General features: G+C 45.8%; 1 protein-coding gene across 1 annotated transcript in view; it reads right to left on the bottom strand.

The window, feature by feature from the left end:
* Positions 1-285: 285 nt before the first annotated feature.
* The window catches only part of LOC115471257 (serine/arginine repetitive matrix protein 2-like), a 286,543-nt gene continuing 263,361 nt past the window's right edge, over positions 286-23,467 (bottom strand). Inside the window, exons 11-12 of the mRNA XM_030204958.1 lie at positions 20,028-20,872; positions 286-423 (exon numbers count right to left, since the gene is read on the bottom strand). Of these exons, the coding sequence (XP_030060818.1) occupies positions 286-423; positions 20,028-20,872 (983 nt within the window). The remainder of the gene's footprint in view (positions 424-20,027; positions 20,873-23,467) is intronic.

The raw sequence follows: 23,467 nt of genomic DNA, 5'->3' as shown, positions 1-23,467 counted from the left end.
AGTCTCACAAAAAAATAAAAACAAGAAAAACTACTAACCTTGCCAAACACCATGGAGCGTGGCTGCTGGCCAGTTGGAGGAAGTCCAAGTGAGTTGTGGTGTCCTCCAGTGTCTACCACCAAAACAAGCAAGCATGTGAACTTCCCCATTACCTGGCTAGCTGCCCAAGAAACAACAGCCAAGGCTCAATATAGATCTAGATGACCAATGGAGTCAACCACTGAAGCAGCTGATACAAGGTTGGCAGACTAGCTACAGCCTCTGAAGCATCAAAGGCTTCCCGACTCATTCCAGAGGAATAAAACCATAAACAGCTATATTGTTCATTAATGACATACATATTCTCTTACCATTAGCACTTTTAGAAAATGGGGACTTTGGAGATGCATTATTTTGCTGTAGAAGAGTCAAGTCTTTTGTGATCTAGAATGATAAAAATACACTAAATCAAACCTATTATATATAATAGCAATTACTGTTCATGCGTATACACACCATATTTGTCAAATATAGCAACAGAGTTTAATAAAATGCATCCGACATAGCATGATTTTAATTTCTGGAAATTTTGGCAATACACCTTCATATAAGAGGTCACTCTGGAAGTGAAACAACAGACTCAATAAGCCTAAAAAGTTTTAACTAATTGGTGCTTCAGGGTTATTCTACACGAAGAGCAAAGTTTCTTAACATAACAGGGGTTCTCTATAAACAGGATAAATGAGACATGCTAAGTGGATGATGGCACTAAAATAGAGTAGCTCTTAAAGCACAGAATTAAACAGAAAAATCTGAGTAGGTGTGGCAATTCCTACTCAGACACTCCTGCTCTTAGCATCAATTCTCAAGGACATGGGAGATTTACTTATGAGCAGCCCATATAATCTTCAGAATACGAGAGTTGTAGTCAAGCAAATAGGTTTTTCAACCCAGTCTGTCCAAACGCATTATCCCTTCTGGGCGCATGACCAAGAAAGCGGCAAGATTTAAATGAATGTAATGAAGACAAAGTTGCTGCTTTGCAGATTTTCTTTAAGGTGTTTGATCTTGAATAGGCTACTTAACAGTATGGCCCTGATCTAATGTGTCTTTACTATATCCTTTGAATTGAGATTCGCTTGACTATAGCAAAAATAAATATATAAAAAATTATTTTCAAGTAACGTGTGCACACAATTTGAGTTACTTGTTAATAAAGAAGAAGATATTCAGTTCCAAGAACCAACCTTGTGGTTCAAGAAGCCCAAATATATGAATGTGCCAATATAGATGGCTAATCATATTGGCTTTCCCAGCATCACAAGTCTTCTCCCTATAGTGCTCTATTAACTTTGATGTGAAAAAAGTGACTGGTGAATATTGTCATTTATAAAATGGTTGCACTATATGTAAATCTTGGGGAAATGTTTATTGCAAGTGTCTGTTATCTCCAACTTGTAATACTTTACATGCTCTTGGAAAAGTTTGTAAATGAAAGTATACAGTAATTCTTTAATAATGTAAAATTAAGTGAAGCCACACTTATATGGACTACTGAGCTTTGACTGATAGAGCGTTCTGCTTTGGCAAACCTTTCTCAGGGACAGTTAGAGCTGAAAAAGTTGGTTTACTGTATTTGGTATTTCATATACTGCCTTTCCAATTAAAATCAAAGCAGTGTAAAATAAAAATGCTGTTATAAAAGAAAGGAGCTACATAATAATAGTAAAGGAAAGTGTCAGAAAACAGAGAAAGGGAGAAAGAAAATAAAACAAATTTTTTAAAAAACCCAGAAATTGAGGAGGAAGCGACATCACCACTAGAAGATGGGCATGATTACCTTGCTCCGTAGGAGCTGCTAATAAATTACTTTTATTCCCTGTTCCCTGAGCCTTTCCTTCTTCTCTTTCACACGGGAAGTGGACCGTGAGATGTCGGTCCAAAAGAGACTGGAGAACTATAAATTTGCAGCTGACATCTGTGACTGTGCGTCTAGCTATGGGTGGACACCAGCAAAGATCAACGTCAAAATGGCGGCTGAAGATTCGAGGTCAGACACTGAGAACCCAGTTGAAATTAGAGAGAGTGATGGGGAAATTAAGTAAACAAGATGTGGCCAGATGGTTTAAGGCATTGAAAGCAGAGATGTCTGAGGTTAGGAAAATGATTCAAACAGCAGTAGCAGACTTGCGGAGCGAAATGCATGAGGTCAGGAACTGTGTGGAGCAAGTGGAGGAAAATCTTGAAAGCCTGGAAGGAATTTCAAGTGAAAAAAAGGAGCGAGAAACGCTAAAGATCTGGAAAACCAATCCAAGGTGATGCAATTTATGATTTAAAAGAATTCCAGAATTGGACCAGAACAAAAACTGTGCTCACATAATTTGGGAACTCTGCACTTCGCTTTTGTCCTCAACTGGTGGTGAACTGGGTATTGAGCCTTTGTCCAATATTAAGCTTGATCGGGTCCACAGACGTTTGGGGCCCCAGAATGATTCACTCCCCAGAGACATTATAGACTGCTTTCATGATTCTACAGTTAAAGAGGCAGTATGGAAGATGGGGAGATTCCATGGGAGAACTACAAAGTTACAGTATGTTTAATCCGACCTCTTTTACACCCCTTCTGGACTCTTCCAAATGGGGGGGGAAACATCTCAAGTTCATCCAAAAGGTTCTTTACAGCTTCTCTCCAATCCCAGGGGGGTTGGTTTTGGGGAGGTATCAGGAGCCGTAATTCAAAACTGATTCCCATAACCACTGCTTTCTGCCTTTCTGGATCTATGTATATCCTGGGCCATTTATGTTCCCACATATATATATGTTTTAATCTACTCTTTGTGGTTCAATGAGTGTGGCTTATTTGTGCATAGCAGATAATAAGGAAAGAGCACATATAATATAGTATGTAGGAATAAAGACAAAGATAGTTTTCAGGAATAAAATCTTATTTATTCTTACCAAGTAAAAGTCTTCAATTCAATACATACATCTGGGTTCAAATGCACAGAGCTGTCGGTCAAGTGTTGAAGAAGCTTCTAACTTCTTTGTCTGAATGTTTGCTCTTTTATAGGCAAAGATCTCAATAGATGCCTATGGCAGTACCTATTTTTTCCATCTTATTACCCAATATCTTTGTACCAATTTCCGGCAGATGTTGATTTCTACTCTTTGTATCATCTTGTACCAACTCTTTCCTGTTCTAGTTATTTTGAAACATTTCTTTTCCGCCCCAGGTGTCCATCTGCACCCAACTGTCTTTTCCGGTAAACATCTCTTGCTCTTGCTATTTCAAAACTTCACATCTTTCCCATCACCCTGAACATCTTGTTTTTATCTTTTATAGAAACATCCAGTTTCACAATCTATTTTTATATAATCTTATGACTTGTGTGCCATGTTATAGGAATACAAACTAGATTTTACAAACCATTTTTATCTATTATTCTATCATCATATATGCTATATTCAATTTGTAATTTGTTTCAGGTTTTATTAAGACTTCATCATATAGTCCTGCATTTGCAGGTTCTCAACTGTTATGCCATTAGTGGGTTATCAGGCCTAGTCAAGGCTTCTCTGCTGACCAAAGTCCTGTAACCTGGCTTACCACCATTCCAGTGGACACTCTAGCTCTAATCCATATTAACAAGTATTTCAAGATTTGGCAAGAACTACACTTCAGAGGCGTCGGGAATTTCGGGACGTCACTAAATATTTACAACATTATCATTATCACTATCATTATCGCTGGCTCTACCGGTTTGGATTGCAGTTTAATGTGGTAGAACAATTAACAAAGGGTTCAAACTGTAGCGGAAGCCTAGAAAGCCCTCCCGGCTAGTTCATCTACATGGACTTCTCCAGCGGCAGTGAAATTCAGGCAAAAATCGACCTGGCAGAAAGTACACACTGGCCGAGGTCGCATGGGGCAGACTCGGAACACTGGACACGTAGTGGAACAAGTGACTAATTGAGCTTTTCTGTTTTTGGGCCTACAGCTTTCAAGAGAAGGGACTAGATATGTTCCCAGTCTATGCCCCCCCCCCCCCCATTTCCCGCTTGGTTCTGAGAGGGTTTGGGGGAGCTTGATGTTGGATATGCGCAATAGGAGATTGATGGAACGTGCGGTATAAGTGTGAATGGATGAATGAGTGTGGAAATGGTTGTTGTGGGAAAGAGGAGGAAAGGGTTAGGTAATACGTGGAATTGAGGGACTAATGTGGGGGAGGGGGGGTGGGAGACAGGGATCAGGAAGTTTCAGATTCTGGTGTTTCTGTTCTGGCGATGGTGTGCTTCCTCAGTCCTTGAGCTGGCCAGTGGGAGTGATGAGAAGCCAGTTTGGGGGGGGGTTAACGGAATGTTAATGCATTAAATTCTCCAGGAAAGTGTAGTATGGTTCATCGGGAGCAGCATCGCCTTCACTGGGACGTTATATTACTTCAGGAAACACATTCTGAAGCAAGATACCACCTTGCTAAATCATAAGAACTACAGTGAATGTATAGTGCATTCAAGAACCCCGAGGGGGGAAAGTGTGTGTGTGTGTGGGGGGGGGGGGGGGTTGGTAAAATGAAGATACATACCTGTAGCAGGTATTCTCCGAGGACAGCAGGCTGATTGTTTTCATTGATGGGTGATGTCCACAGTAGCCCCAGGACGGAAATCTTCCTAGCAACAAACTTTGATAGAGCCATCGAGCACTTGGGCGTGCGCATGCGCAGCCATCTTCCCACCCGTCGCGCGAGAGTCCTGTTTAGTTAAATTAAAAAGCAATAACAAGGAAAAAGACAACTCCAAAGGGAAAGTGGGCAGGATTGTGAGAACAATCAGCTTGCTGTCCTCGGAGAATACTTGCTACAGGTAAATATCTTCATTTCCTCCGAGGACAAGCAGGTTACTTGTTCTCACTGATGGGGTATACCTAGCATCCAGGCTCACTCAAAACAAGAAAAAAGGTCGATTGGGCCTCGCAACGGTGAGGACAGAACAAGGATTAACCTACGAAGCAGAACATCTAACAGAGTGCAGCCTGGAACAGAATAAAAATGGGCCTAGGGGGGTGGAGTTGGATTCTAAACCCCGAACAGATTCTGCAGCACCGACTATCGCGCCGGGTATCCTGCTGTAGGCAGTAATGCGATGTGAATGTGTGGACAGATGACCACGTCGCAGCCTTGTAAATCTCTTCGATAGTGGCTGACTTCAAGTGGGCCACTGACGCTGCCATGGCTCTGACACTATGAGCCGTGACATGACCCTCAAGAGCCAGCCCAGCTTGGGCATAAGCGAAGGAGATGCAATCTGCTAGCCAATTTGAGATAGTGAGTTTCCCAACAGCCACTCCCCGTCTGTTGGGATCAAAAGAAACATTTGGGCGGACTGTCTGTGAGGCTGCGTCCGCTCCAGATAGAAGGCCAATGCTCGCTTGCAGTCCAATGTGTGCAACTGACGTTCAGCAGGGCGGGTATGAAGAAAGGGAAAGAATGTTGGCAAGACAACTGACTGGTTCAGATGGAACTCCGACACCACCTTCGGCAAAAACCTAGAGTGAGTACGGAGGACTACTCTGTTATGATGAAATTTGGTATAAGGAGCATGAGCTACCAAGGCTTGAAGCTCATTGACTCTGCGAGCTGAAGTAACTGCCACCAAGAAAATGACCTTCCAGGTCAAGTACTTCAGATGGCGTGAATTCAGTGGCTCAAAAGGAGGTTTCATCAGCTGGGTGAGAACGACATTGAAATCCCATGACACTGTAGGAGGTTTGATGGGGGGCTTTGACAAAAGCAAACCTCTCATGAAGCGAACAACTAAAGGCTCTCCCGAGATCGGCTTACCTTCCACACGGTAATGGTATGCACTAATCGCACTAAGATGAACTCTTACAGAGTTGGTCTTAAGACCAGACTCAGACAAGAGCAGAAGGTATTCAAGCAGGGTCTGTGTAGGACAAGAGCGAGGATCTAGGGCCTTCCTGTCACACCAGACAGCAAACCTCTGCCATAGAAAGAATTAACTCTTTTTAGTGGAATATTTCCTGGAAGCAAGACTCGGGAGACACCCTCGAAAAGACCCAGGGAGGCAAAATCTACACTCTCAATATCCAGGCCGTGAAAGCCAGCGACTGGAGGGTGGGATGCAGAAGCGCCCCCTCGTTCTGAGTAATGAGGGTCGGAAAACACTCCAATCTCCACGGTTCTTCGGAGGACAACTCCAGAAGAAGAGGGAACCAGATCTGACGTGGCCAGAAAGGAGCGATAAGAATCATTGTGCCTCGGTCTTGCCTGAGTTTCAGCAAAGTCTTCCCCACCAAAGGTATGGGAGGATAAGCATACAGGAGGCCTTCCCCCCAATCCAGGAGAAAGGCATCAGACGCTACATCTGCCATGGGCCTGAAGTCTGGAACAGAGCTGAGGGACCTTGTGGTTGGCTCGGGTAGCAAAGAGATCCACCAAGGGGGTGCCCCACGCTTAGAAGATCTATTGTACCACTTTGGAATTGAGCGACCACTCATGAGGTTGCATGATCCTGCTCAATCTGTCGGCCAGACTGTTTACGCCTGCCAGATATGTGGCCTGAAGACACATGCCGTATCGACGAGCCCAAAGCCACATTCTGACAGCCTCCTGACACAGAGGGCGAGATCCGGTGCCCCCCTGCTTGATGATGTAATACATGGCAACCTGGTTGTCTGTCTGAATTTGAATAATTTGGTGGGACAGCCGATCCCTTAGAGCGTTCCAGACCACTTGTAACTCCAGGAGATTGATCTGTAGACCTTGCTCCTGGAGGGATCAACTCCCTTGGGTGTGAAGCCCATCGACATGAGCTCCCCATCCCAGGAGAGACGCATCCGTTGTCAGCACTTTTTGCGGCAGAGGAATTTGGAAGGGATGTCCCAGAGTCAAATTGGACCGAATTGTCCACCACTGCAGGGATTGAAGAAAACTGGTGGACAGCTGGACTACATCCTCTAGATCCCCAGCAGCTTGGTACCACTGGGAAGCTAGGGTCCACTGAGCTGATCTCATGTGAAGACGGGCCATGGGAGTCACATGAACTGTGGAGGCCATATGGCCCAGAAGTCTAAACATCTGCCGAGCTGTGATCTGCTGTAACGCTCGCACCCAGGAAACGAGGGACGGAAGATTGTCGACCCTCGCTTCCGGAAGGTAGGCACGAGCTGTCTGAGTATCCAGCAGAGCTCCTATGAATTTGAGTTTTTGAACTGGAAGAAGGTGGGACTTTGGATAATTTATCACAAACCCTAGTAGCTCCAGGAATCGAATAGTTATCTGCATGGACTGTAGAGCTCCTGCCTCGGAGGTGTTCTTCACCAGTCAATCATCGAGGTAAGGGACCACATGCACTCCCAGTCTGTGTAGAGACGCCGCTACGACAGCCAGGCATTTTGTGAACACCCTGGGCGCGGAGGCGAGACCAAAGGGTAGCACACAATACTGAAAGTGCCGTGTTCCCAGACGGAATCGAAGATACTGTCTGTACGCTGGCAGTATCGGGATATGTGTGTAAGCATCCTTTAAGTCCAGAGAGCATAGCCAATTGTTTTCCTTTTTTTATTTATTTATTTATTTATAAAGATTTATACATTTATAATCAAGCAAATGCTTGTTTAAGAAAGCAATATATTTCAATCAGTTCAAAGAAAATACATAACAGGAAAATAATTATTCGAAATTTCTTGCTCAAGTCCACATTATTGAGACAAGATTCAAGTAATGGAATTATTTATAAACATAAATTTCAAAGATAGAGCACTAGATGATAACAGCCATCATTCCACAGTGTTTATTATATATTAAAGGGATATGATGTTTAAATACCCCTATTTTGCCTTGAGGTAAGGAATGTTGTAAGCTGAATTGGATCAAAAAATACATATTTATTTGCCTGATATCTCACCACACACTTGCAAGGATATCGCAAGTAAAATGTTGCACCCAGCTGAGTTACTGCTGGTTTCATTAAAAGAAAAGACTTGCTACGTTTTTGTGTGTCTCTGGAGATGTCGGGAAACATTTGTATTTTCTGACCAAGGAATGTTTTATCTTTATTCTTAAAATACATGGACATTAACCACTGTTTATCAGGTGCCAGTGCCACTGTAACCATTAATGTTGATAGAGTTACATTTTCATTATCTGTTAATTCAAGTAAATCCGTAACATTCAATGGTTGTTCTTGGCTTGATATTTTTTGGTCACTCCTTTCTTTAACTGGAAGATAATACACTTGGGTGAAAGGAGGGATCAGATCCTCCCTTACACCCAAAATTTCCATTATATATTTTTTCAACATTTCCCTAGGGGATATAACAGTTTGTTTGGGAAAGTTTAACAAACGTAAGTTATTACTTCTAGCATTGTTCTCAAGAGATTCAGTTTTTCTTCTTAATGAGGTCAAGTCTTTAATCATAGCCTCCTGCTGGGTAAGTAATCTTTTCATATCCAAATCTTTTTGTTCTTCTATCTGTTCCAGTTTACCTATTTTTAAGTCCATGTTGTTTATTTTTTCCTCTTGTTTTAACATTTCCTGGTTTAGTCTATTTATCTGTGGAGTAATTGATTTCCCTAGATCTACAATCAGAGTCCACAAAGAGTCCAGAGTAACTTCTGCTGGCTTGTGCATATCAAAAGAAAGAAGTGTTGGGCCTACCGGATTCATGCTCACAGCATTCCCCACCGAATTCACAGTAGAAATCGGTGTAGCCATCAAAGCTTCTTGCTCTCCAGCCAGTCGATGGTCTACCTCCCGACTTGAACCGGTCTCGCCGCTTCTGGGGGACCCATTCAAAGTCGTCTCTGACAGAGTGCTGCAGCCGAATGGCTGAGGGGGTGGTTCCCTTGTGTCAGGGCTGAGCGTAAGCTCTAGCCCAGGAGACGCCGCCGTGCCTCCATTCGCACCGGCGCGTGTCAGCGGGCTGCCTCCCGGCACTCCAAACACTGCGGTAGATGAAGCTACAGACGTCTGCAAAAAAGACCGGATATCTTGCGAAATAGGAGCTGATCGCTGCGGAGCATAGGAGGCGGACTTGCCCCTTCGCTTCGGCATCGTGATAGGAAAATCGAAGAGCTGTAGGAATGGTGGTTGCTAGCAGGTACGTTCGGCGGCCATCTTGTAGCCAGCCAATTGTTTTCCTGAATCATGGGGAGAAGGGTGCCCAGGGAAAGCATCCTGAACTTTTCTCAGACTGGATATTTGTTGAGGGCCCTTAGGTCTAGGATGGGACGCATCCTCCCTGTTTTCTTTTCCACAAGAAAGTACCTGGAATAGAATCCCAGCCCTTCTTGCCCCGGTGGCACAGGCTCTACCGCATTGGCGCTGAGAAGGGCGGAGAGTTCCTCTGCAAGTACCTGCTTGTGCTGGAAGCTGAAGGACTGAGCTCCCGGTGGGCAATTTGGAGGCTTTGTGACCAAATTGAGGGAGTATCCTAGCCGGACAATTTGAAGAACCCACTGGTCGGAGGTTATGAGAGGCCAACTTTGGTGAAAAAATTTTAACCTCCCCCCGACCGGTAGATCGTCCGGCACGCACATGTTGATTGCGGCTATGCTCTGCTGAAGCCAGTCAAAAGCCCGTCCCTTTTTGCTGGGAAGCTGCAGGGGCCTGTAGAGGCGCACGCTGTTGACGAGAACGAGCGTGCTGGGCTTTGGCCTGGGCAGCAGGCTGGCGAGAGGGAGGATTGTACCTACGCTTATTAGAAGAATAGGTAACAGTCCGCCTTCACCCATAAAAACGTCTACCAGTTGAAGTAGATGCTGAAGGCGTCCGGCGGGAGAATTTGTCGAAAGCGAAGTCCCGCTGGTGGAGCTACCACCTGTTCGACCGTTTCTCCAAAAATATTATCCCCCCCGGCAAGGAGAATCCGTTATTCGCTGCTGGAGCCTATTCTCCACGTCTGAGGCGCGCAGCCATGAGAGTCTGCGCATCACCACACCTTGAGCAGCGGCCCTGGATGAGACATCAAAAGTATCGTAAACACCCCTGGCCGGGAATTTACGACACGTCTTCAGCTGCCTGACCACCTGCTGAAAAGGCTTGGCTTGCTCAGAGGGGAACTTGTCCACCAAGTCCGCCACACATTGTTCCGCATATGAATGCTCGAGTAGAGCTGGTAGGACTGAATTTTGGAAATGAGCATTGAAGAATGGTAGGCCTTCCTCCCAAAAGAATCCAAGGTTCTACAGTCTTTGCCCGGGGGCGCCGAAGCATACTCTCAAGAACTCTTGACCTTCTTAAGGGCCAGATCCACCACACCAGAGTTGTGAGGCAACTGAGTCCGCATCAACTCCGGGTCCCCATGGATGATACTGGGATTCGATCTTCTTGGGAATGTGGGGATTAGTTAGCGGCTTTGCCCAGTTCGCCAGCAATGTCTTCTTGAGGACATGATGCATGGGTACTGTGGACGATTCCTTAGGTGGCGAAGGATAGTCCAAAAGCTCCAACATTTCAGCCCGTGGCTCATCCTCTGTAACCACAGGGAAGGGAATTGCCGTAGACATTTCCCGGACAAAGGCCGCGAAAGATAGACTCTCGGGAGGAGAAAGCTGTCTTTCAGGGGAGGGAGTGGGATCAGAAGGAAGACCGTCAGACTACTCATCTGAGAAATATCTGATGTCTTCCTCTGCCTCCCATGAGGCCTCACCATCGGTGTCGGACACCAGTTCATAAACTTCTGTCCGAAGCCGTGCCCGCCTCGACTCCGTAGGCACATGACCACGATGGGAGCGTCGTGAGGAAGACTCCCGTACCGGCAGTGATGGAGCTCCCTCAATCGATGTCGTCGGGGAGTCCGCCTGGGAGGCAGCCGATGCCAACGGGAGACCTCACCACGGACGAGGGCCCAGCTGTCGCCTCAGTCGTCGATACCGGCGGCACAAGCATCCCCGGCACCGGAGAAGGGCACAACAGCTCTTCCAAGATCCCTGGAAGGATAGCCCTGTGGCTCTGTTCAGAGCGGCTGTCGAGAGTGGCAAGGAGTGTGGAACCGGTGACGAGCTGCGAATCTGTCCAGGACGCGGAGGCGGTACCGGGCTGTCCACAGGGGAGCGCATCGACACCTCCAGAATGGAGGGTGAGCAGTCCTCCCGATGTCGACGCTTGGGTGCCGGTACCACCGGCGACCCAGAGCTCTCGGTACCACATCTGGAAGGTGACCGATGACGAAGCTGCTTGTAAGCTGTGTCCTTTGATGAAAAAAATGGACCCAGGTACCTCAGGAGGCTCAACGAGAAAAACGTTTTGCAGATTGGTCCGGTCCTTCGATGTCGGCTTCCGTACCGAGGACGGTGAAGTCGTGGGAAGCATCGACTGCCGAACAACCACATCGCGCTGGGAGCAGCGAGGCATCGAGTGGGTCTCCACCTGTCTCGAGGCCTACTACTATGCAGGACCGCCCTTCATCGGGCCTGGCCTGAGGAGGCGTGAGGATTTTCACGTCCTCCTCTTTGGTACCGAGGAGTCTTGATGACGGGCGTCAAGCGAAGGCTAAGAAGCCCTGACATCGATCTCCTTCCATGCGCTGGTACCGAGAGCTCCGGGGGAGCCGAGAGATTCAGCACCCGAGAAGCGTCGGCGCCAAGAGGACCACTCACCCTCTATACAGGAGGTGCCGTGCGTTTGTCTTCTGGCAGCCTGGTACCGACTCTCGAGCCCCCACAGATTTTGCCACCGGCACCTGCCCCGCAGCCTTTTCCGATGGAGGCTCTCAACGAGCGCATCAGGGCCGGGGGTGCTTGCACCTTCTGCACCGTCTGTTGAAGCGGCATCTGGTCGTTCGCCTGTGGTGAGGTCCCCGGCCTTGGTGCAGCTTGCGTTATCGACATCAGCTGCCACCCGGGTCGACTCTTCGTCGGCGGAGGAAGCTTCGCCGTAGTCCATGCAGGCGTCGACTTCTCGACATCCCCCTTGAGGTCGTCATTCCTCAACGTCGAGACAGGCTCGGGTTGCTCTTAGAGAGCTTTTGTCCGATACCGAGGATGTGCGTTCGTGGGAGGATGAGGAAGATCCCAGATACTTTTCTGAAGAAGAGTCCTATGGGGTCCCCTCTGATCCTACTCTGCCCATTGAAAGAAGGATGTCTCCGCCTGAGAGTCTTTTTCATCCTTTCTTCGGGGAATGTCTAAAGATATTCCCTTCCCAATGGAGGTTGTGGATGAGCCAGGGCCGAGATGCTCAAGGTCTTGGATTATCCTTCTCCACCTACAGAGGTTGCAACGGCTCCCTTGCATAACAAACTAAGGGAAGTTCTTATGCGAAACTGGTCGTTCCCTCTCTAATCCAGTGGTCTCCAAAAAAGCTGAGTCCCAAAATAGAGTCCACAGAGAGCCGGTTATGGTGAAGTCTCAGTTACCTCACGATTCCATGGTGGTGGATTCTGCTCTCAAGAGAGCCAAGAGTACTAGGGACTATACCTCGGCGCCCCCAGGCAGAGAGTCTTGGTTTCTTTTGGGAGGAAAACCTATGTCTCCTATGCTTGCAGCCAAGATTCAAACATATCAGCTCTACACGAGCATCCACTTGCTGAACTCGGTGAGGCAACTGTCTAGTTTGGTCGAAGCTCTTCCTCCGGATCTGGCCGAACCTTGTCACCAGGTGGTCAGGCAGCAGAAGGCGTGTCGAAAATTCCTGGCCAGGGGTACTTACGACACTTTTGATGTAACATCCAAAATAGCTCCTCAAGGTATAGTGATGCTCAAACTCTCATGGCTGCATGTCTATGACCTAGATCATAAGATCCAGCAGCGAATGGCGGATGTTCCTTGCCGGGGGGATAACCTTTTTGGCGAAAAAGTAGAGGATGTGGTCGATCAGATCAAAAAGCACAATGATGCTATGGATTCTCTGTCCTGCTGGGCGTCTTCTGCTACCACCTCCTCATCCAGGAGGTTTTTTGGAGGGAAGAGGAGTGCTCCCTATTCCCATAAGAGGCGTAGGTACACTCCTGCTTCTCGGCAGCCTGTCCAGGCTCTCATTCCCAGCGCACTTGTTCTCGTCAACAGCGTGCGCCTTAGGCCTCTTCAGCTCCCCAGCAAAAGCAAGGGACGGGCTTTTGACTGGCTCCAGTGCGGCATAGCCACAGTGAAAGTGTCCATTCCGAACGACTTACCGGTTGTGGGGAGGTTAATATTTTTTCACCAAAGGTGTCCTCTTCTAACCTCCGACCGGTGGGTTCTTCAAATAGTCCAGTTAGGATACACTTTCAATCTGGAATCCAAGCCTCCATATTGTCCACCGGGAGTTAATTCTTACAGCTCGCAGCACAAGCAGGCACTTGCAGAGGAACTCTCTGCCCTTCTAAAGGCCAGTGCAGTTGAACCCATTCCACCAGGGGAAGAAGGGCTGGGATTCTATTACAGGCACTTCCTTGTGCAAAAGAAACAGGGGGGATGCGTCCCATCCTAGACTTAAGGGCCCTGAACAAATTCCTAGTTTGAGAAAAGTTCAGGATGGTTTCCCTCGGCATCCTTCTTCCCATGATTCAGTAAACGATTGACTATGCTCTCTGGACTTAAAGGATGTGTATACTCGCATCTCGATACTACCAGCTCACAGGAAGTATCTTCGATTTCGGTTGGGAACTTGGCACTTTCAGTACTGTGTACTGCCCTTTCTCCAAGGACAAGCAGGCTGCTTGTTCTCACAAATTGTTGACGTCCACGGCAGCCCCTTCGATCGGAGATCTTCACTAGGAACAGCGTTTGCTAGCCCTCGCATGCGCGGCCGTCTTCCCGCCCGAACGCGAGCATGCTCGTCAGTCTTCTTTTTTCCGCAGCTCAGGACGGCTGTTTTTCAGTCGGTCTGCGCCCCAAGGAGACCCCTTCACGTCTTTTCGCCGCATTCTTCCGTTCGGAAGTGTCCGGTTCTTGTCTTTTCCGCCGTGTGTCTCTTAGTTTAAAAAAAACTTTCCCTTCAAGTTTTTTCCCATAAGTTTCCTTTCGCTGTTGGGCGCGGCCTTTTTCGTCGCCCGTAAGAGTTTTTTCTAACTTTTTTTGGTGCCATTAGCCATCATCACGAATTTTGACTTCGCCGGCGTGATTTTTCCGCCCATGTCCTCGAAGCCTGCCAGCAGCTTCAAAAAGTGCACCCAGTGCAGCCAGACTATCTCCCTCACTGACAGGCACGTTTTGTGCCTTCAGTGTCTGGGGGCCGGGCATCGTCCCAAGGCCTGTATTCTATGTCTTTTCTTGAAGAAGCGGACTGAGGCGGCGAGATTGGCCCAGTGGAATCTTTTGTTCAGGGCCTCGTCCGGTGCTTCGACGTCTTCGGTACTGAGATCATCGTCCAGTGTGCCGACGCCTGCGGTACCCAGCTCTTCTGCCGGTGATCCAGCATCTACGATACCGAGGTCATCGGTGGTATCGATGTCGTTGGAGGGTTCTTCGTCTTCCGGAGTGCAGGTGAGGGCTGTCCATTCCCCTGTTGGTGGCGGTGAGCCCTCTAGTAGGTCTCCGCCTGCCTCGAGGGCTCCTGCGATACAGGCCCCCCGGGATCGACCTCTTTTGGACCCGGCCCACAGGAGACGTTTGGATTCGATGTCCTCCTCTTCGGTACCGGGAGGTACCGGTGATGTGCTCAATGACATGGACGGAAAACTGGCGGCTGCGAAATTAAAGGACGTGATTGTGCCTATCAAAAATGCACAAAAAGGGAAAATAAGACACGTCTGTGACAAAAAGAAAACAAACTGTGTGTCAAAAACTAATGAAATAAGGGAACTACTCTAGAAACAAAAAAAATATATTTTTAAAAAAATTTTGTTGAACTAAACAAAAAGAAGTGGTAACGGTAACAGACGAAGTCTCCTGGGCCTTGTTAGAGGAACTCAGCAAAAACAGTGCCACCTCAGACGCGGAAAAAAGGAAACTGAGGATGACATGCTTAGCCGCGGGCGAGAAGCCATTCGCGAATGCGCGGTGCATTCTGCTTGCACGCCGGAGAGTTCTTGAAAGATTTTTGGTTTGTTTACAAAATTTTGCCAGTTTCCTGGGCCGCTGCAGACGTCGACCCTATTGTGAGAACAAGCAGCCTGCTTGTCATCGGAGAAATACTAGTTACAAGCTACAAGACTCCTTATACTGATCTTGGGCAGCCATTTATCAAGATGATAGCATGAAGAGAGGGATGCCATTGGATAGCTTCACAGACTATAAGTATTAAAGGTCCAAGGGGATCAAACGGCATAACAGACTTCCTTGATCAAGGACCTCCCTGTGCCTGATACACATAAACAGATGGGGGTATACTGGATACCAGGCCCACTTATGCCTTAAATTCTCTGAGATAAAAATTTCACATTTCACCCCAGATAACCCTAAGATGAAAAGATTCTGTGCCAAAATTCAACATTTGTTTTTGAATCAGGAGCAATTCCCTGTGTGGCAGTTTGCATGATTTGAATGCTATCGCACTACCTATTAGTATGATGATTCTATGGTGAATTTTTCTGCATTGAAATTGTGAATAATATTAGCTTGGGAAAATCTAAACTAAGCTGCTATGCTTATTAATGCAGCTTATTACATTGGTATGTCAGTCTCTTCCCCTCAAAAGAAAGCACAAACTGAGGAAGTAAACACAGTTATACCCAAGTGCTATTGATTTACTAGAAAACCTAACCACCTTTCTAATTGTTTTCTTCTGCCTTCCTTCCTCCCCTGGGCTATGGCTTCTCTCCTTACACCCTTCAACTATTTCACCTCCCAAACTCCACCTAGTTCCCTGCTTTCATTCATATCGCCTGTCACTGCTAACCGGTATCATATTAGTGCAGGATTGAGAACTGGCAAATACTCAAGTTTTCAAGGCAGTTCCCAACTCCTCCCATAGATTTCCCTTCCAAAGAAAACAATGGGAGAGGCTGGGGACTGACAGCATATCCTGGTGCAGGTCCGTTCTTAGTATTCTTGCAGATCGCTCTACACAGCAGAGAGGTACTTGGAATTCCAATGCCAGAATAGAGAGATGTGGTTGCCGTGTTAGTCCACTTCTAAAGCCAGTCAACAGAAATAGAATAAAATAAAACATAGAAAAGAAAATAAGATGATACCTTTTTTATTGGACTAAATACATTCTTTGATTAGCTTTCGAAGGTAGTCCTTCATCAGATCAGAAATAAGCAAATTTTGATAAGTAACAGCATATATAAGTGAAACATCAAAGTATTTCAGTGACAGTCTGAAAGGATGAGGGAGGGGTGGGCTAGGTAAAAAACATAGAGAGCTGAGAGGATGGGGGACATGGAGATATGCATGGTGATCAGAGGGCGACAAAGCAGTGAAATTTCATGGTTTATAATGGGCTAGAAAACCCAGATCTTTGTTACGTCCTGTCTGGTGGGTGTCAAAATATTTAATCATTTTGACTTCAAAGGTCTTGCGTTCCTGTATAGCTTTAAAGTTTTGTTCTGGTTTTGTAAAGTGCCGTCCCTCAGAGGTAACATCTTGGTTGGCACTGGCATTTTTCATATGATGTCTATGTAAATTAATCTCTTCTTCAGCATTTGGCTTGTTTCCTCCTTTGTCACATTTTTTACACTGGATGACATATACTACATTGGAAGATTAGCATGTGAAAAATTACTTTATGCTGAATATTTTTCCTTTGTGAATGACTGTGGGGTCTTGTGAAATGTTTTGGAATTGTTTGCAGCTGGATATATTGCAAGGATGTGTGTCATTCTCTTCTTTTTGGGTCTTTGTTGAGAGCCTGTGTCTCACTAGCTTGTGTTTTAAATTGGGTGGCTGTCGGAAGGCCAGCACTGGTGGGGATGGGAATATCTCTTTCAGTAATTCATCTTCCTGGAGTAGTGGCTGCAGATCTCTTATGATTTTCCTCAGTTTTTCCAGCTCTGGGTTGTATATGTCACTATAAGGGGGGTGGGGGGGGGTTCTGTCTGTGGCTTTCTTTTCCTTGTAAGATTTTCCCTGGATGTTTTGAGGAAGGAGGCAATATTCTTGGAGATTATTTTGGGGTTGTATCCTTTCTGTTTGCAGTCAGAATTTTGAGGTGCCTATCTCTGTCCCCTGGGTCAGAGCAGATATGGTGGTATCTTGTGGCTTGGCTGTGGATAATGGATTTTTTTGTATGCCAGAATAAAGATTACAAACATTTCCATTAATGTAATTTGCAGTATGAAAATCATGTTATAAAGTTGCTCATCTATCACATGTTCTCAAAGGACAACAAATCAGAGAATGATAGATGTAGTCCAACACTACTGACATGAACAGTGCCATAGAATTTTTTTTTTTGTTACATTTGTACCCCGCGCTTTCCCACTACTACTACTAACTAGCATTTCTAAAGCACTACTAGGGTTACGCAGCGCTGTACAATTTAAACATAGAAGGACAGTCCCTGCTCACTCATGGCAGGCTCAATGCGGCTTACATGGGGCAATGGAGGGTTAAGTGACTTGCCCAGAGTCACAAGGAGCTGCCTGTGCCTGAAGTGGGAATCAAACTCAGCTCCTCAGTTCCCCAGGACCAAAGTCCACCACCCTAACCACTAGGCCACTCCTCCACTCCATTCATGAAAAGATTGACAAAGTCCTGTGTAACAGCTACTAGGCAGAATTGCTGTACATGTCTGGAAAATACTGGAAAGGATCTGATGCAGTTGACAACTTGTATGGTTTATATTACCTGCTTTTCCTTGGAGAATCTTGACAGCTACTTGCACCCTTCCAATGTCTTGCAGTCAGGGTTGAATCTGTGTATTGAACTTGCAGTAATATCCCTGCTATGCTATGCTATCATCATACAAGATGGCTTAATTGTAGTCGCTTGCAATATACTACACACTATAAAATTGCAAATTTAGAACAAAAATCTGCTACAAAACTCCCATGAACTGAATTTTGGGCATCAGGATGTATTATTTTAAAAATCAATTCATACTCCTCTACAAAACTATGAAATACACTGTTGAACACAGAAGTTTCCAGCTTAAAATGTTACACTGCAATCTGATTTTGTTCATCAATGTTGATATGCAAAGTATGTAGTAGAACATTTTTGGTATTAGGAACATTGTAAGCAAATTGAAATGTTAGCTTAGGTCAACCGCAGTAAACATTTGACACCATAAAACAAGTCAGTTTTTAAAAAATACTGGCAATTCAGTGGGCTGTTAAAAAAGATGTCTTCTGATTTTAATTAAAAGGAAATAATGGCAGGGGTAACAAGTAAACAACTTTAAATGGATATTCAGTCGATTCATGGTAAGGCACGAATAAAGCAGAAGTTAAAGAAGCAACTATACACTAAAGCATGAGATCAAGGAAAGCAATTATAAATCAAGAGATTGTAGCCGTAATAAAAGATGTACACCATTTATTTAAAGTGTAAGCAGAGTTCAATATTATGTTAAGCTGGATAAAGCAACCCAATTTTATCAAGGCATTCATTGTAACTTATATAAAAAGCTTCCCATTCAATATCCTATATAATAAAACGCACCTCCAACATTCTGAAGCTGACTGCATGGCTGAGGCATTCCTGCTCTCTGTATCCATCTCCTGAATTGACATCACATACTTCGGGGTTCGTCACAAGCAGAAGTGACCAACCACACGAGGTTTCTTGGCTTCAGAATGTTGGAGGTGCACTGTGTCTCACATACGCACTTGCACACGCTCTCATTCTCACACACACACTCTCTCTCACACAGACACACTCGCACATTCACTCTCTCTCTCACACACAGTCACTCTCACATACACTCTCTCAAACATACACACTCCGAGGAAAACCTTGCTAGTGAACGTTTCATTTGTGTCAGAAACGGGCCTTTTTTACTAGTACCACTATAAAAGTTATCCAAAGATCAACTCCAAAATATATCTGAAAATGGGGGAAGAAGCATAAACCACTAAAGCTAATTTCTGGACCCATTGACTATACTAAATCAGGGGTTCTCATCCCAGTCCTCAACACATATCAAATCAGTTTGTTTTTCAAGATATTAGGATTTATTTTCTGCTGTTAACTTACACATAGGCCTGATTATAGCAGTTAAAAACATTGCATGCTACTTCCAATGACAACACAACATGCATGAAAACAGCTTAACAGGCAGCACAGAGGCAAGCGGAGGTGGCACATATAGACAGAGTAATAGAGATTTAAACAGAAAATAAGTATGATAAATTATACATGGGAGTCACAAAAGGTGTTGTACTGTAAGCAAGACCTGCTGCACTAAGTGCAGCCAACGTTAGTTCATTGTATGCAGATCTATCATGCATATTCATTGTGCATAGCCACTTGAGTGGCTGGGTGTGTCCCAAGGACTAGGTTAAGAACTCCTGTACTAAACAATCAAACTTATTGTTAGAAAGGCAGTATAATACTACCATTCTGAATTACTTGCATTTATGGAGTCAGCACTATATGGGTTTCTCAACATGCAGCAAAACCATACTATTTACCACTGGATAATTGATGTTTAATAAAACCAAAAAAGGGGAAAACAATGCTGCCACAAAATCAAGCAAGCTAACAAGGGATGGAAGACTTCATAGCATATGTTCCAGTAGATAAAAAAAAAAAACCCAAAAAAACCCCAAACAAACCAGAAGCCTACAAGCCTTTCTCAGGGGTCCTAGCTACATAAAGCTTGGAGAATAGCCTCCAAACACTGGAACACTCTGGACTAGTACGCGTCCAGTTTGAATATCTTTTTGTGCTTTTTGCACTGTTACTTTTCTGACAGCTAGGACCCCTGAGGAAGGTTGACAGCTGAAATGGCTTGTGTTGGGTCAGAACTGCTATGCATCAGGTTTTGTTTTGTTTTTTTAATATTGGAGAATAAACCTTCATGTGTTTTAGAAGCTTACTGACTTCTGTTTTTTTGCATGTACTGGTTATCTAGGAATATCCTGTGAAGTCTTAATTGCTATTTTAATACTTGTACTGGTTTCATTTCACTGAAGACAATATTTATTACTAAAAGAGAATGAGACACAAACATCTACCTCATGAATCAACAAAGTGTTGATAGCTATTAAAACACAATTTTACCTTGCTTTTTGTAGGTGAATCAAATATTCCTTTCACTCCAGTATCTTCGACAGGCTGCCCTTTCTGCCTGGGTGTCTTGAAGATGTGCCCGATGCCAACTATATCTTCGACAGGCTGCCCTTTCTGTCTGGGAGTCTTGAAGATGCGTCTGATGCCAACCATATCTTCGACAGGCTGCCCATGCTGCCTGGGCATCTTGAAGATGCGCCTGACACCAACCATATCTTCCACGGGCCACCCCTTCTGCCTGGGACTCTTGAAGATGCGCCTGACACCAACCATATCTTCCACGGGCCACCCCTTCTGCCTGGGACTCTTGAAGATGCGCCTGACGCCAACCATATCTTCCACGGGCTGCCCCTTTTGCCTGGGTGTCTTGAAGATGCGCCTGACGCCAACCATATCTTCCACGGGCTGCCCTTTCTGCCTGGGCGTCTTCATGATGCGCCTGACTCCAACCATATCTTCTACGGGCTGTCCTTTCTGTTTTGGTGTCTTCAAGATGCGCCTGATGCCAACCATATCTTCGACAGGTTGCACCTTCTGCTTAGGGGCTCTCTTCCTACGTGCAAGACCCAATATGTTTGTTCCTAATAGTTTTTCCTGCTTTGGTGTCTTTTGTTTTAAGTTCTTCTCCTCTTTAACTTCTGTGCTATTTTTGCTTGCTCCAGTTACATTTTCAAGTATTGCTGTCCTTCCTTTAGGTGTCTTCATTAATTTTTTAATAGCAGAAAAACTAGAACTTGGAGCTCTTTGCCCTCGGAGAAGACGAGAGACAGCATCTTGATTATAATGCCTCCTCTTTGTAGCATCAGGTGCACTTAATGGCGAAATCAACATTTCTCCTAGGAAAAAAAAAGGTTTAAAATTTTTTTAAACAAAAATACTAAACTGAATATGCATACAAATACTGTTAACTAATGCAAATTAGTATTTAAATAATTTTAAGCAATACGTTTTGATGAAAAAAAATAATCAAAGATTGTCAATTTGAAAAAATGGAAGACAAATTCATAAGAAAACTCTTAGGGGGTCGTTTACTAATGTGAACTAACGTTTTAGTTTGTGCTAAAAATCAGCTGGCACTAAATGCTGAGACAACTACACAAAAGTGGAGGAACATTCAGTCTCTACATGTCAGCAAGAGAAAATACAAGGAGTAGGGTACATTGGCTCTTCGAGACACACACTAGTTCAAAAAGGTGAAATTAGGCCTTACCTGCTAATTTTCTTTCCTCTAGATCCTCCAGACCGTTCAAGACATTTGGGTTATGCACTCCTACCAGCAGAGGGAGACTGAGAACACTAAAACTTCTTATACACGTAGCCTGTGCAGACCTTCTACTAACCAGTAAAACAGTAACAAAGCAGAGGAACAAAACACCTCCACCTAAACAAAACCACTGAATCCACACTCAGATCTCCTCCCCTTAAGACGGGGGAATTCAACTGCAGGTGGGCACAAACGGTACCACAAACGGCCCTTAGTAAAACTCCAGGACCCAAATCACAGGAGCTACTAGAAATATCAGCAACTGAAGTCTAAAGAAATTATCATACTGAACTGCCCGATATACTGGGTAGGCTCTTGAACGGTCTTGGAGGATCTAGAGGAAAGAAAATTAGCAGGTAAGGCCTAATTTCACCTTCCTCAGCAATCCTCCAGACCGTTCAAGAAGCTTGGGACGTACCAAAGCAGTAAACACATCCAAGGGTGGGACCTGCGAAGCCCAGAGCACAGGACTGCAGCTCCAAAACTGGCATCCTCCCTTGCCTGTACATCCACTGTGTAATGTTTGACAAAAGAATGCAGGGAGGACCACACCGCCTCTCTACAAATGTCCACCGGTGGAACAGAACTACTCTCTGCCCAAGAAGCCGCCATCCACCTAGTGGAATGTGCCTTGAGCCCCACCGGCACCATGTCGCCATGCAATATGTAAGCCGAAGAGATGGCATCCTTCAACCACCGAGCTATAGATGCCTTAGAAGCAGCCGCTCCCTTCTTGGGCCCCCCATGAAGGACAAAACCTGTCCGAAGACCTGAATTCCTCCGACCTGCGCAAGTAAACCTTCAACACTCTGTGCACATCCAATTTCGCCAAACGACGCTGAGAAGCATCCCCCATCCGGTCCCCCAAGCCCGGCAACGAAATCACCTGATTGACATGAAAGGAGGATACCACCTTAGGCAAAAACGAAGGCACTGGATGCAGCGAAACCTTTTCCTTAGAAAACCATAGAAACGGAGGCCTACATGAAAGAGCCTGAAGTTCCGAAATCCAGCGAGCCGACGATATAGCTACCAAAAAAACCCACCTTCATAGTAAGGTCTTTTATCGAACAAGACTCCAAAGGCTCAAAAGGAGAACCCGCCAAAGAGTCAAGAACGATATTAAGATCCCACTGTGGAACGACCGGCCGCTGAGGAGGACAAAGCAACTTCACCCCCTTCAAAAAACGGACCACTTCCGGGGAAGACGCAACTGGCCTGCCCTACACCTTACCCCGAAAACACGCCAAAGCAGCCAGCTGCACCTTCAAAGATGACAATGAAAGGCCCTTCTCAAAACCATCCTGCAAGAAATCTAAAATGCACGACACAGAAGCTGTCGAAGGGACACACGCCCGGTCCCCACACTAATCTTCAAATATGCGCCACACACGCACATAGGACAAAGATGTCGAGCGTTTGCGAAACTGCAGCATCGTCAATCACCTGAGGGGAAAACCCTTTCCTTCTCAACCGTTCCCTCTCAAGGGCCACACTGTAAGAGAGCACCGATTCGGATCCGGCATGACAATTGGACCCTGACACAACAGCACCGAGCCCCCCAGCCGCAGAGGCTCGCCTAACAAGCGCATCAGATCCCTGAACCACGGCCGACACGGACAATTCGGAGCCACCAACACCGGACCCGCATGACATTCTACCCTCTGTAGGACTTGACCTATCAAGGGCCATGGGTAAACACGTACAGCAATACCCGCTGAGGCCACTGAAGGACCAAAGCATCGATCCCTTCCGCTCGCGGATCCCGACGCCGACTGAAATACCGAGGAACCTGAGCATTCTGTGCCGACGCCATGAGATCCACTACTGGCATTCCCATTCTCCGGGGTCCAACATGTGTCTGCTTAGAAAATACGCATTCACGTTGTCCACCCCGGCCACATGCGCCGCCAAAATCTGCACTAGATGCCTTTCCGCCCAACTCATGAGCAGAGCCGTCTCGATTGCTGGACCTGCTGCTGAAGAGAGGCGATCTGAGAATCCGGCAGAAAAACATGACCCACTGCCGTGTCGAACCGCACTCCCAAGTACTCCAGACTCTGCAATGGGATCAAGTGACTTTTGACTACATTCACTACCCATCCGAGCGATTCCAGAAATGCTACCACCTGAGCCGTCGCCGCCACACTGTGAGCCTGAGACTTCG

The sequence above is a fragment of the Microcaecilia unicolor genome, chromosome 5 (assembly GCF_901765095.1).
Source record: "Microcaecilia unicolor chromosome 5, aMicUni1.1, whole genome shotgun sequence".
Classification (NCBI taxonomy): domain Eukaryota; kingdom Metazoa; phylum Chordata; class Amphibia; order Gymnophiona; family Siphonopidae; genus Microcaecilia; species Microcaecilia unicolor.
The sequence above is the reverse complement of the archived record's forward strand: the minus strand, read 5'-3'. Positions and strand labels throughout refer to the sequence as shown.